This window comes from Camelus ferus, chromosome 10, assembly GCF_009834535.1.
Source record: "Camelus ferus isolate YT-003-E chromosome 10, BCGSAC_Cfer_1.0, whole genome shotgun sequence".
Lineage (NCBI taxonomy): Eukaryota > Metazoa > Chordata > Mammalia > Artiodactyla > Camelidae > Camelus > Camelus ferus.
The window spans coordinates 51962049-51976778 of record NC_045705.1 but is presented as its reverse complement, the minus strand read 5'-3'; the positions used below and the strand labels follow the sequence as shown (position 1 = coordinate 51976778).

The following is a 14730-nucleotide window of genomic DNA, read 5'->3' as shown; positions in this document are numbered from 1 at the left end:
AGTGACATATTTAGGTCCAAGAAGCTGCTGCCAAGCTTTGGAAAGATGCTGGAGAACATCTTCCTGCCCCTTTTTGAGGCTACCATCAACCCCCAAGATCACCGAGAGCTTCACCTCTTCCTCAAATATGTAAGTGTGGGTGGCGACCGGTGGGGTGGGAGGAGACGATTCCAGGCGTTTGGGTCAGGCTTCTGAGATCCTGTCACTCGTGTGCCCCAGGCGTGTGGTGGCCAGCCCCAAGAAGCTGAATTTCTAGAATAATGAACTTGTTCCAGGAGGAGAAAGTCCCCCTCTCCTCAGGGGCAGCTGTGAGGACAGGACTGAGGAGCCAGTTCCTGACCAGGTTGGGGTGGAGGGACCAGATCCTGCCCCAGCTGGCTGCAGCCTCAGGCCTTTAGAAATGCACATGGCAGTCTCCTGCTCTTGCCTCACACCTTGTTTGCCCAAGTGCCCAAGCTCCGCAGGATAGATTTATCTGGTTAGTTGTGGGAGAGGGAGTGTGAGGGTGGAGGAGGGACTCCACCAGAAAGGGCGTCAGGGGGTGGGAGCTGGTCCTGCCCTCTGGGTGCCCAGAATAGAGGCGGCTGCAGAAGCAAGTTCAGTGTCGGGTGGAAATTGTGGGGATGGTTTCTGACGGGGAGGGAGGCAGGGAAGAACCCAGAGGGCTGGAGGAGGGAGGGGTGACTGGATGGGTGTGTTGGGGGAGGTCGGGACTGCCAGGAAAGCACTTGAACAGGCAGAGGGACATCATCAAATGTATGTTTTAGACACACGCCATGCAGGCTGTTTGGAAAAGAAGGCAGCTGGAGGTGAGGGCAATGGGGCAAGGTGACAGTCAGGGAGCCTGTTCCAGCAATGGAGACCTGAGGAGGGCTTAGACGAGTGGTAGCAGCTCACATTTATTTGCTGCCTGCCCTGGTGATCTCCCTTGACAGTAGGGTCACAGTGGCCCTACTTCACATCGTTTTGTAGGTGTTACTAGTAAGCAGAATAACCATGAGCTTGCCATGTGTTGGACTGTGGATTATCTGACTTAATCTTCACAACAGTCCTAGGAAGCGACCAGCTTCAATTTACACACACGAGGAAATTAAAACTGAGATCACAGAGCTAAATAGTGGCAGAACTGGAATTCATACCCAAGGGCTTGACTCCCCAGATGTCATTATCCCCCTGCGGTACTGCCTCCCATTAAGGAAGGGAGGTGTATACAGACAGTGGGAGGGACCTTGGGTAGTGTCACGGGCTTGGGTATAGAACTGATGGTGCAAGGCCCAAAGGGGAGAGTCTGGGGGCCTCCCGGTGCCTGGCTTTGTGGGGAGTAGATGCTGTGCCTTTCAGATACCACTGCCAACTGTGGGGGAGGAGCAGGCTTGGGGCAGAGGAGGAATTGGGGTTTGGACCTATTTTGTGCTTGAGGCCCATAGGAAGTACCAGTTCGAGGCCCTGCATGGGTTGGACACAGAGCTCAGTAGAGGGGCTGACGTTCCCCCCATGCAGGCCCCGAGAGTTCGGGGGAGCATGGAGCTGGCGAGCACAGGGCAGGGCTCAAGGTCCTCCGGCCCTAGACCCATCCAGGCCATGCAGAGAGCTGCAGTGGGGACCCCGTCGTTTCCTTCAACACACGACTGATGGGGACGATTCTGCCAAGTCCCCGGTGGTCTCGTGCTCCTCTGGGTCCCTACTGCCCATTTAGGAATGGGCAGACCCGGCTGGGCCTGGGCTGGTAGCCCCCCAGACTGGGCCAGTCCTTCAGAGGCCCCTTCCCAAAGCACTACCGTGGCTGAGAATCAGGAGCAAAACCGCCCTGCGTCCTCGCAGGTACGTCCTCTGCCGGGCCTGCCCTCTGGGAGCAGGTGACAGGAGCCTGTGACTAGGGTGGGGCCCAGCTGAGCTGTAAGTGCTGTGGTGGCAGGGTGGGAGTCTCTGGAGCTGCTCTGACCCTGCTCAGAGGGCGGTTCCTGGGAGCCATGGCGCAGCCTCCCAAGGGGCCCTTTCACACAGTGCCCACCTTGGCCTATCTGTGAGGCATCCCAGCTGGTTCCTCACGGCCACTCCTGGCCTCCTCCACCTACAGCTCCAGAGTGCAGACCTTGAGCCCATTTATGCTCAGAGCTGGTTGTGTCATGTGGGCAAGTTCCTTAATCGGCCCTGGTTTGCTCTCAGCCAAGCCCTGCCTCACAGGGTCACAGGTATTAAAACAGCTGCTGTGTGCTAAGTGCTAAGAGTGTCAAGCAGGGCCTGACGTCCAGTAGATGCATGGGAAAGCGCCCATCCCCTCCCCCTTCACGGCTGTTGTCACCGCTGCTGATGGCAGTGGCTGCTGGCCGCCCTGCAGCGCCGGCCTTCTCCTTGGTGCGGTGGAAGGATGGGTGGTGGGTCCAGCCGCCTCACCAGTCGCCTGGCCTGCACACAGGAGCACTCTCCAGATTGACGTCCTGGGTACCTTTGGGAGCCCTGGAGGGATGGACGGTAGCAGAGCAACCACTCCCCATCCCTGGGAGGAATGTGGCACAGGTGGGCCCTGGGGTCCCCAGCTGAGGTCTTACACCTGAGAGGCTGGGGCTCCAAGGCCTTTGGCAGCTGTCTGCCTTGGCTTGATGCGGGACCCCTCCTCCTGCCCAGGTGACGGGGTTCGACAGCGTGGATGATGAGTCCAAGCACAGCGACCACATGTTCTCGGACAAGAGCCCCAGCCCAGACATCTGGACCAGTGAGCAGAACCCGCCCTACAGCTACTACCTGTACTACATGTACGCCAACATCATGGTGCTCAACAACCTTCGCAGGTGGGTGAGCCCAGCCCGCACACACCTGAACCCAGGGGATGCTCCCGAGCCCAATGCACAGGGCACGTGTCCACAAGGCTGCATCCACACGAAGGCATGCACGTGGCAACACATGATCACAAGTACAAGGCAGCCACACCCCACGCCTGTACATACACGTGGTCACACACACTCCCCAACACCTTACATGTATGCACGTCCATCCCTGTTATGATAGACACAGGACCTGCCAACACACACGTACACTTACTGCCACACCAGTGATGTCCACTGTGCATTTGGCCATTGAACAAATCATGGCACCTTCTATGTGAAGGCACCGTCCTGGGCACTGGACACAAGAGGGAACCAAGCAGATTATATCCACGCCCTCGTGGAGCTTATATCCAGTGGTCTTGCACACACAGGCTCCTCCCAGTGCACACATGCAGATGCGGCTCACGTGACAGGACGCTGAGCCAGTCCCCTCCCTGCAGGTCTAGCATCCAGCCACCCCTGCTGGGCTTTGGGGCCTCAGAGCTCAGCCTCAGCCAGGGCTAGTTGTGGATGCAGAGGTTTTGAGTGGGACCACGATGGAAGGAAGATGGCCTGGGGTTGGAGTGGGGCAGTCCAGGGCCGAGCTTTTTGAGGTGGGGTTCTAGTTCTAGCTCCACCACTAACCTGCTTGGTGGCTTCTAACATCTGACTCCACTTTCAGGGTTTGCTCATTTTCATAACAGAGGCTGGACTTGATGGTTTCTCATGGCCTTTCCTGCTCTGAAGGTCTATGCATCTTTGCCACCAGGTCCTGGGGGAGGTGGGGAATGGGTGGAGGCCCTCTCTGTTCCCCAGAGATGGTATCTCTTGGTTCTGAGGAGCTCTGGGTCTGGACCTCTGCATTTTGGGAGGGGCTGTTCCCAGAGTGCCTTGCGTCAGCTGTGCTGACCCTGCCATGGGTAACTTGTCTCCCCTGGAGTAGGCCCTGAGCTAGGGGTGCAGGCCCCAGGCCCACCCCAGGGGTCCTTCCTGACCACGGGCCTCACTTCTGCAGGGAACGGGGCCTGAGCACGTTCCTGTTCCGGCCTCACTGCGGGGAGGCTGGCTCCATCACCCACCTGGTGTCTGCTTTCCTGACAGCTGACAACATTTCCCATGGGCTTCTCCTCAAGAAGGTAAATGGGCCACTCACAGACGCCTGCCTGTAGTGACAGTTCTGCCCGGGGCTCCCCTGGGCTCTTGCCCACCCCCTGGGAGGCTTCAGCCAGTGATGCAGAAAGGCTAGGCCTTTTCCTGGGCTGCACTGTCTGTAGTCTCTTGATTTCATATTTAATTATGAAATAATGTAATCAAACACATCACAATTTGGATTTTCAAAAAAATGGAGAAATGAAAAAAAAAAACCCTTCTTACTATTACTTTAGTAGAAACAGCATTACTAGCTTTTTAGTATTTCGAATTCCCATTTTTTTCCCAGAGCCTACTTGTATGTTTATTATCATAATGAACACACATCTTTGGTTCCTTGTCCCTTAACTTTGTGTAACAAGCATTTTTCTGTGCTGCAACATGACATCTGTGCTCCTCATTCTAAGGGCTGCTGGAAGGAGGGCCCGCCACCTGGATGGGCTGTGCCTGATTCAGCTGGTCTCGGGTTGTTGCAGAGTCCATCCAACTTTTCATTTATAAATAATGCTGCTGTGGACTGCATCAGTCTTCTCCATATTCTGGGTCACGTCCATAGGAACCATGTTTGCTCAAACTCCTCTCCTTCCCTGTTCCTGGGGAGATGTACCCAGGTTTCACGTTTCTGTGTGGCGTGGGTGCTACAGCAGAAAACCACTCTAGCCTGGTCAGGTCTGCCCCTTCCCACCTCCGAGGAGCTGCAGTGTTGACAGTTTCAACCTGAATGTTTATGGTCAAAGTGACAAAACAGAAGTGGGGCACCTGCAGGACTGACCTGTTGGGGCCAGTGCCTGGGGGAAGAGCGCTGAGGACATTGGTTGGGGTTGGCCTGGGGCCTTGCAGGTGCCCTTCCTGCCCTGGGCTGTCTCTCTGGTCTGGAGCCAAGAGGGAACGCTTCGCACAAAGGACAGGAGAGCAGTCCCAGGGAGGGATGGCACGTGATGCAGAAGGGAGGTGAGTGGGGAGGCGGGGGAGGCGGAGGGTGGGGCTGGGGAACTTGGGTTGACTAGGGGCTTGCACAGATACTGCTGGACCCCTGGTGAAGGCTTCTCTCCACCCCTCCTCCCCTTGCTGGCTCTTGTGACCCTGAATATGGCGGTTCTTTTGCAGAGCCCGGTGTTGCAGTATCTCTACTACCTTGCTCAGATTCCCATTGCCATGTCTCCTCTGAGCAACAACAGTCTGTTCCTCGAATATTCCAAAAACCCTCTGAGGGAATTCTTGCACAAGGGACTGCATGTTTCTCTCTCCACCGACGACCCCATGCAGTTCCACTACACAAAGGTGAGGACTTTAGGGGCCCCAGCAGGCACCAGTTCAGACCGGTCCTCCCAGGTAGGCACCTGAGCACCCAGCTCAGTTCTGCCTGCGGGTTGGCATTGGTGGCCTAGTGAAGACGACAGGTGAACGCCTGGTGAGGAAAAGCGTTCCTTCCAGGAGCCCTCTTCTGGGTTTCTTGGATCATTGAGGGCACAATTTCATTTCTTTGCCTTTCTATTTTCCCCTTCCTTGATATTCACTAGCTCTGTGATTTGGTAGTTACTCGACTCTTGACCTCTTCATGTGTAAAACAGGGATAGAATTGTCTCTACATCCACCTCTACCTTACTGTAAGTATTCATTAAGATAATGAATCCAAGAGTGTAATACAGTGTCTGTGTACAAGATGTATTCCACATGTTAGCTCCCATTTTGTTACAACTAATATTACTATTAGACTTTGGATCTCTGGGAAGGAGAAGAGGAAGAGACAAGTGATGCCAGGCATGTGAACCAGCCACTAGGGCACCAGCACATCTGGCTAGTACTGATTAGATCAGCCACTGATTAGTAAAAATAGAAGTGCCTGGTTCTTCTAGGACAGGCTCCAAGCTTCTGATCCCAGGACCCCTTTATATTCTGAAGAACTGAGGCCTTGAGAGCTGTGAATGACGTGCCTGACATCTAATGATACTTAACTGTGTGAAAAAACCTAATGGAAAATCGAAAAATTTTAACTCATTGAAAAATAACATTAATAGACTGTTAAATGTTAACACAAATAGCAATTTTTATGAGAAATAACCACATTTCCCCAAACAATAACAAAACACTGAGAATAGAATTACTTTACATTTTTGCAAATCTCTTTAATGTCTGGTTTAACAGAAGACAGCTGGATTCTCATCTCTGCTTCTGCAGTCAATCTGTTGTGATAAATTTTTTTTTCAAAGCATATGAAGAAAATTTTGCCTCAGGAAATACAAAGTTGGAAAAGGAAGGATCTTTCAAAAGGCCTGGGGGACCCTTGGATGCTGGGACCATACCTTCAGAACCACCATTCTAGGATTCAGAGGCAGTGAGGTGGTGAAGAGGTGACGGAAGGGCTTGTGCTCAGTGTCAAACATTTGCCCTCACAGCTCAAACCCAAATCCTTCTGGGCTTACACGATCTCACTGTTGATCCTTGATCATTTCTCATTCTTATTTAATGTTCCACCTCTGCTCTTAGTGCTTTGCTCAGAGTAACTTCTATTTTGGACAATCTTAAGAAAGTGTGTTAAATACAGAGCAAGCCATATAGAGCAGGCACTAGAAGTGTGCACGACCAGGGAGACGGGCACAGGAGAGCAGGCTGGTGTCCCTGGCCACCAGCACTGGGCTTTGAACGTGTGCTGGTCAACAGATAAATGTGTAGGTGTTTTTCGATAAACCTGTCTTTGGTAACTGAGTGCTCTCACAAAAAAGATCACCAGAGTTTGTAATTTGAGGAGGAGGATGTTTGATTATCCCAGTGCCAGTCATTAAAGAAAAACAAAATCTGCAATGTTGCCAGCTTTGGAAACATGTGATGCATTGAAATGGATAGTCTCCAATCTAATACATTTACTTTGTGGGACTCTAGGAAGCACTTATGGAAGAATACGCGATTGCGGCTCAAGTGTGGAAGCTGAGCACGTGTGACCTGTGTGAGATCGCCCGGAACAGCGTGCTGCAGAGTGGCCTCTCCCATCAGGTGTGCACTGCCCTGTCCCTCCCGTCCTCTCAACCCACGTATGACAAATTGCTGCGTGCCAGGCACTCCCCAAGCCTGGGACCTGTTATGAACGGAACAAGGAGGATCTCTGTCACACTGAAAACCCGTGTTCTAGTGGAGGATCCTGGGGAAGACTCCTGAATTTTCTTCTTCCAGAACCCTGCTCACATGCCATCTGAGAGAGGCCTTCCCTGATCACCCATTCTGCAGTAGCCACACACGTGCTCTCATTCTCCATCCCTTGAATCTGTTTTTCTTCCTAACATTTACCACTGCTGACACTGCAGTAGGCAGTCATGTTTTTCTGTCTTTCCTTCTAGAATGTAAGTTCAGCACTCTATCCCTAGGACCTAGAATAGACCCTGGCACATAGTAGGCACAGTATTTCTTGAATAGATGAACGGTACCTAGGGATAGGACCCAAACATTGGTAATTTTTTTCTTTAACAGCTCCCTAGGTGATTCTGACTTGGAGGCAGGGCTGAGGACCACTGCTCTAGGTCCCTTCCCCAGGCGATGTCACGGGCACAGGAGGAGGGCTGCAGTGGTGCTGCTCTTGTTGAATGCTGATGCAGACAAGGGTTAAGGCTCAAGCTTCATTCTGTGGGGACCAGGTTCCTTGGACTGGCTCTCCCCAGACACACCTGTCTGCCCTTGTCAGCTCTCAGGAGGGACTTCCTAGAGTCCTCATGCCTTCCTCTCGCCTTCTTCATCCCCAGTGGCTCTTGGAGCTCGTCTTTCCTTTCTGACCAAGGAAACAGTCAGACATGAAGGGAATGAATGTGGCTGTCAGGGTGACATCCTTGAGGACAGGGAAGCTCTGAGGAATTTTGTAGGAGCCCTGCAGGGAAAGATGTTTTGACGGGGGACCAGCCTGGTTTGGTGTGGCTAATGTCAGAGCTGCCATGTGGATAGAGAAAGTGAATCTAAGTTATGTTTCATTTGTATTTCTCTTGGTCCACAGGAAAAGCAAAAATTTCTGGGACAAAATTATTACAAAGAAGGACCTGAAGGAAATGATATTCGAAAGACAAATGTAGCTCAGATTCGGATGGCATTCCGATACGAGACCTTGTGCAATGAGCTCAGCTTCCTGTCTGATGCCATGAAATCGGAAGAGATCACAGCCCTAACCACATAGGTCGAGCACTGGATGTGCATTTTAACCTGTTGGTTTAATTTCAAGTCTGCTGTGATTAACAGTGGGTCAAGGTACCAAATGAGGACTTTTCCTCCAAGGAGAGGATGCCTCTGAACTTTCAAACTAGTGATTTTGGTTGCACTGTTCACTTTAAGGCCTCATATGCCCACTTTTCTTAATTTTTTTGAGTAATAGATGGTGACTCCTCCATGGGGATCTGGGAGCTGGACACTCGTCTGTACTCATTCCTAATTTTCCAAATACTTCTCTTGAAAGTGCTAATGCTTGCATTAGGGCCAGGATCTTACATGGTCCAGTGCCCAGTGACATGCAGTCTGTGTGGTTTTCTGCTGTAGTCCTCTGTAGACCCTGCAGGCTAGTTGTAATTGTTCATTTCAGCCTCTGACAGGCTGGCTGCCTTAAAATCTATTTCAGAGCTCCTTTTCATAAAAGAGCTACTTTGAATTAGAAAACTTCCTTCTTGATAATTTGCATTTTTAATGAATTTAAAAAACTTTTATTTAGCCCTCCTCCCTTTCTATTTAGGAAACCGAATGTTCACATTGACACAATCACTCCTGTTCAGTGTCTTGGTTTCCGCATTTGAAAAGTGAGGGTTTGGACTAGGTGGGTGGTTTTTCCCCTCCCTGACCATTTCAGGGCAGGGGTGGGTAGGGGGAGGGGGGCACTGCTTTTACTGCTTCAAGGCAACTCCGCTTTCATCATTAGCTTTAAATGGGGACTTCTACGTATTTACATTTGAATTAAGGACTTTTTGGGAAGCATAGGACTAGATCTCTATTCCTTTTGGCTTGAATATTCTATGACTGTAGCCAGATTATCACTTTACCTATGAGGAGTTAGGGCCAGAGAAGTGAAATTTGCTTAAGGTCACACAGTTCTAGTAAATAATAGGACTAGAACTAGGTTTCTCCAATCCTAATCCAGTCCTTCCCACTATTCCATCAGGCCTCACAAATCTAGATTTTGTAATCCCTGCAACCTGGGGCATTTTTTCCCCGAAGGTGAAATCCCTCCTTTACCTAATACACAGACTTCTTCAGAAAATACAAGCCATCCCAGGGGCCAGGTAGAAAACATTTTTTTAAGACCACTCTGAATTTAAGCTTTACCAACATATTCTTCATCTGTTACTAGTGCCTGGTACATAGTAGGTGCTCAATAAATGTATATTAAATAACTTGAATGAATTTCCTCCTCTGGCACCTTTTTAAGGATTGTGCTCCTAGTACTCAGCAAGGACTTTCCTTGTCTGTGTAGACTGTGGGAAAATGCAGACTCTGGGAAGCCCTTCTAAATCGTTACAGAGTTAGAAGAACCCCATTTTTGTCTGTGAAAATGCTTACTTGACTTCAGATTGTCTTGTCTTGTTACTTTATAACGCTTGTCCCCTCTACTGGTCAATTTAGCATTTGGAACAATAAACGTAGTCTATTTACTAGGCAAACATGCTATCTTATAGCTAATTATGAAACTGAATGAAAACTAAGCACTTACCTTAGGCATTCATTATTTTTGAAAAGCTCCCATTTGTATACATTTGCCCTAACATAGCAAGTATCGTACAGTTTTTCATTGTCATTTTACCTGTATCAAGTAATTATTGAATAAAGTCTGTTAGGACTGTGGCTCAATTTAATACTATTTTAAGCTGATACTATTTTAAGGCAAATCTTTAAATTTTTTAACTTTAAGATAGGCATCATGAAAAGCTATCAATAATAACTATTAATTTATCTTTTACTAAGACTCAGACATGGATGACACTCAACTAGGAAAACTCAAATTTTGAACTGAAGCTCACTAGACCCAGAAGGGTAAACCTTTGCTCTTTCTAACTTTTGCTGTTATGGTTCATGAGCAAAGCCACACAAGGTCATTTCCTTTACCCCGCATATAACATCTGTCTGTTCAGACACACCTGTTGGATTTTATCTGTCCTGAAGGCTTTTCAGCCACCTTTTTGTATAGCATTTTGCACTATTACATCATTGTACCTAATTGCCCTGTATGGGTGAAGCTCTATTTTCTTTTGTGATCACAACTGGAATCAAAGCCAATAGTACACTAGTCCACATTTCTAAAAGAACAATTTTTGAGGCATGTTATCTCCTTGCTTACTCTAAAAGGCTCAAGTGCACGTTATATATTACTCCAAACTGCACTGCTGAAATGATCAATGTTACAGTTCACTGCCTCATGAAAACAAACCACACCTCCTAAGCTGATATTCACCAAGGCCTATCCTGGGCCTTTACTTTCTCTTACCTTGGATAAAGCAGAGTTGAAAGCATATCCCTCTGGTTTTCTCTTTCTTGTGTCCGAGTGCTGTGTTGGTGAAATGATATTCATCTTTTTCTGGGCTTGCAGACACAACTGAAGGCGGTATGTTGGTAATAGACCTAAGTATTCTCTACCTAAACAATGACCATTACAAAATAGAACAAGCATAAAACTGACTGTAATAAAAACACTAAACAGACATAGTTCCTTGGAAAATTTTATACCTTCCAATTCTAAATAAATAGTTGATTAGAAAGATAAGGGATACCAGTGAGATTACAAGCAGCTGCAAGATTATCAAAATATATCTGAGGGGGCTTTTATAAAGCCTTTGATACCAAAATGTGTACTTCTCCATCAGTTAAACAGCTACTCCTTATAAATGGCTTTCTACTTCTCAGCACTATGATTCTAACCTGTGTCTCTACTTACATTCTTTTATCTTAGAAAATGGTAACTATCAAAACCACCATAGGTTGAAGTAACTTATCAATTACTGTCAAATAGGGGTAAAAGACATGAAAACAAATTAAAGTCTGTTACTGTTTATATCATATTGTCATTGTGTTGCCCATTATAAATGTGGGTGATCAGGTGATTTCCCTTATCTCCAAGTAGCTTTCTTATTCCTAGAGAGACCAAGAAAGCTTGACTTAAGAAAAAAACAGTTAAAAATGCAAATTCTTAAGATTGTATTTAATGAATCCAACTTCTCAATGTTAAAAATCACTGAACCAAAAGATATTTTCAAGCAGTCTTATTAACCAGATATATATATTAGGTATAAGGAAATTGAGTCTAATTTGAAGTGAATTTTAAAACAGCACAAAAACATCACAACTCTCCAGAGCACAATACAAAATAGTCCTCTAAGGAATATAAACACTTAGTAATATAAGAATATGAAACTACATGGTATAAGAAAATCTCTTCAATTAGCTAAAATTTACTTGCTAAAGATTACTTATTGCACAATATGCCAGTTTCCCCTAAGAATAAAACAGATACTATTCTTCTCTACTTCTAAATTCAGTATATAGTTAAAACCATTTTCTTAAACTAAACTTCTACGGTATTATAAGCAAACTCTATGTTATTGAGTTAGGATAGGGAAACTTAATAACTTATAAAACAAATTTCTTAAGAGTTCATGAAACCACTTCATAAATCCTAGAAGGCACACATATTTCCTATCATAGTAAGTGCATTTAAGTACTTCAAATTTAAAAAAGACAAGCTGTACAGAATACAAAAAGTATACATTTCAGCCATTAAACAAACTTACAACTTTTACAGTTAGTTATTACAGTAGAACCTACCTAACATTCACATCTAAAGAATTACCACCCAGTTTAATGGAGTGAGCAAAAAACTATGCTCATTTACTTGATAAGGCTAATAAAAACATATTTCACAGTAGATCAGTTAGTGTCTTGGAGCTCATACTGGAAAATAGAAAGGTCTGGGCAATATCAAGTCACCGGGCTCACTGTTAAAGAATTGAAGGGTGAAGGATTCTGGGGGATAAAATCATTGGCTATATCTGGAAAGAACCAAAAATCTATAAAGCAACTTTGTTTTCAGAAACATTCTTAAATTAGGCAATCTGAATTAGACTCAGGAAGTCTAATCCAAAAAGATAGTTTAAACTCTTAGAGCTGGAAAAGATCTCAGAGGATCATCTCAAGGTTTTCAAAATAAATTCCACAGAGTACTAAGAATCCAAGGAGGAGATTATGCAAATTTGACACGAATTTAATTTTTTTTAAAAAACTTAAAAAACAAGTCCCATCATACAACTGTGTTACTCACCAAATTCCAATAAACTGGGTACCACCACTGCATTAATACATATTTTCATTGGTTGACTTTATAATATTTAGTTATGGTATTTAAAGTTTGTATAAGGGAATTTATATCAATAAAATGACTTTTATATAGTGGGGTAGAGAGTGAGTGAGTGTGTGTGTGTGTGTGTGTGTGTGTGCGCAGGGGTTCTGAGTAAGATTTTTACTTGGGGGGCAAAAAGGTTCTACTGTTAAAAGGAAGTGTGAAAATGAAGTAGGAATCTATGAACCAGAGGAAGGGACTTTCTCAAGGTCACACAACCATCAAGTGCATTGCCAGGTTGACAGGGTAGCATCCCCAGTGCTCTACTTCGTAAACATCCAGAGCAAGTGTTTAGCTACTTGGCACTGAGCTGCTCCCATCATGAATGTCAACCAGTTATCAGTATTTTGGGGGTAAAATCAAGCTACCTTTGGTCAGACATTTTTCCTAGAAATGAATTACTTAATTTGCATGCCTATTAAAATCCTAGTACTTGAAAATTCTGCTGTCAATAAGCAGCAACTTAAATTGTGTACTTTGGTACTTCAGAAAATAGTAATATTTGCAATTTACCAATAAATCAGAAAAGTTACATGGAATGTGAACACACTTTTTAAAGAAGACATCAGGCCCTAATTTATTGTATGCTGAAATGTTCATGTTTAGCATAAAACAAAAATTTTACTTTAGGAGCAAAATTTTTCAAAAATGGTTCAAGTGCCACTGAACATCATAATTCCATTATGACTATACTCTTTCAGGGTATTTTCAAATAAGGTACACTGAAACAAAGTCAAACTATCACCTAATTTTCAGAGGTGCTTTGTGTATAAATATGATTAAAAAGCTACACCCTATTTTCTTCTCTCTTAATCTAAGAAATTTGAAGACTTGGGAACCTCAGAAAGATGCCTTCAAGTTAAAAAATTAAAGCACCATAAACTAATATTGAATGATTTTTCATAATTTAGAAATATAAAACAGGATCTGTGATGAAGAAAAACTTCCATCTGAAACTCCAAGATGCATAAGTATATCAAAAGCTACTTAGAAGTTTCCCAGCTTGGGAAAGCATTTCCAGAATAGCCAAGAAGACTCCCCAGAAGAAATCCATTTACAAGGCAAAGCCATGCCCAAATTTACAGTCCTCACCCAAATTATAAAGCATGAGGGAAAAAAAAGACTTTTAGGTAAAAAAAAAACAACAAAAAACCCCCCATGTAGTTCCAAAACACACCACTAAAGTTAGGAAATAACTGGATCATTTCAAGTAAAAATTATTAAAGGAGCAATAGTTAACCACAAGGGGGCATACATACTCCTTAGATTCCAGCAGAAAGACTATTTAAGTAGTAACATGCACTTTGATATATTCTACATTTTCAGTCATTTAAGATTTTCTCTCATATGGCTACAACTTTTTAACATTCAAGGTTTATTTTAGACCTAACTGAATAGATTCCAGATTACTCTGGCCCTGAAAAGTAGTAGTTGTTTTAGAAGCCCCTGGAAATGCTGCTGTAACCCCAGCAAAGGATTAGCAAACTAATATATTAGTTCTAATATTCATTAGAACAGGTAAATAACAGGAAAATCTGACCTAAAACAGTAGCAAATTTTAGTTTACCATAAATGGAAGACATGGAAAGTCTGTCAAAAGAAATGGGATAAATTGTCAGAATAGCAAAAATAAGAGGGTGGGAAAAACTGATTTCTCGGTGTCTGCACCACAACAACCTTACATCCTTCCCCCATGACCGAAGTGTTTGTAGCCCCTAATAGAAACACTTCACCCCAAAGTCATGGCCTGTGGGGCTGGCCTGCCTCATCAGCCATGTTAAGAATATAGTTAGCCATGTCATCTTCCGTGGGTGCGTCTGACACCACCCAAGACTCATTTGCTCCAGTCATCTGTAGGCGACAAATAGGGCAATTCCTGTGTCGATCACTCCTATTAGAGAAGTCAAATAAAGAAAAGTTTGTTCTCTTTTCCTTCTTATTTAAAAAAAAGGATTCGAAATGTAATACATGTACGTGTTTTTTTTTAAATAAACAGCATAGAAGTACACAGTGAAAACCTCTCTCTCCCTCCTATCCCAATCTTTAATTTTTATCCCCAGAGGCAACCACTGTTACCAGTTTCTTATACATTCTTCTAGAGCTAGATTAAGCATGACCAAGCTTGTGTGTAATATATACATCACTGCTCTTTTCACCTGTTAATGTATCTTGTGGGCTATTTTGTATCAGCACTGGTTAGAACTGTCTATTCTTTTTAAACATACACTGTATGGATAGGCTATAATTCATTTAACCAGATTCACACAGAAGGATTTTTAGGTTTTTCCTTAGCTTGTTGCTGCTATAAATAATGGAATGAAAGCATTCAAGGCTTAAAAAAACAAACACACACAAACTTTACATGAAGAATAACTTTGGGAGGAGGAAAAACTTATTTATGATCACTTTAACAAAATTACATTTTCCAAA

At 45.0% G+C, this 14730-nt stretch overlaps 2 protein-coding genes across 10 annotated transcripts in view; one reads left to right on the top strand and one right to left on the bottom strand.

Moving 5' to 3' along the window:
* Positions 1–10420, top strand: part of AMPD3 (adenosine monophosphate deaminase 3) — a 43012-nt gene extending 32592 nt beyond the window's left edge. For 6 of the 7 annotated variants that reach the window (XM_006191946.3, XM_032489028.1, XM_032489029.1 and 3 more), the window contains exons 10-15: positions 3–129; positions 2626–2789; positions 3820–3940; positions 5061–5234; positions 6834–6944; positions 7930–10420. In XM_006191946.3, the coding sequence (XP_006192008.1) occupies positions 3–129; positions 2626–2789; positions 3820–3940; positions 5061–5234; positions 6834–6944; positions 7930–8106 (874 nt within the window). In that variant the 3' untranslated portion in view covers positions 8107–10420. The remainder of the gene's footprint in view (positions 1–2; positions 130–2625; positions 2790–3819; positions 3941–5060; positions 5235–6833; positions 6945–7929) is intronic. The other variant, XM_006191947.3, reaches the window with a different exon arrangement.
* Positions 10421–11094: 674 nt separating this feature from the next.
* The window catches only part of RNF141 (ring finger protein 141), a 35786-nt gene continuing 32150 nt past the window's right edge, over positions 11095–14730 (bottom strand). For all 3 annotated transcript variants that reach the window (XM_032489031.1, XM_032489033.1, XM_032489032.1), the window contains exon 6: positions 11095–14191. In XM_032489031.1, coding sequence (XP_032344922.1) covers positions 14041–14191 — 151 coding nt within the window. In that variant the 3' untranslated portion in view covers positions 11095–14040. The remainder of the gene's footprint in view (positions 14192–14730) is intronic.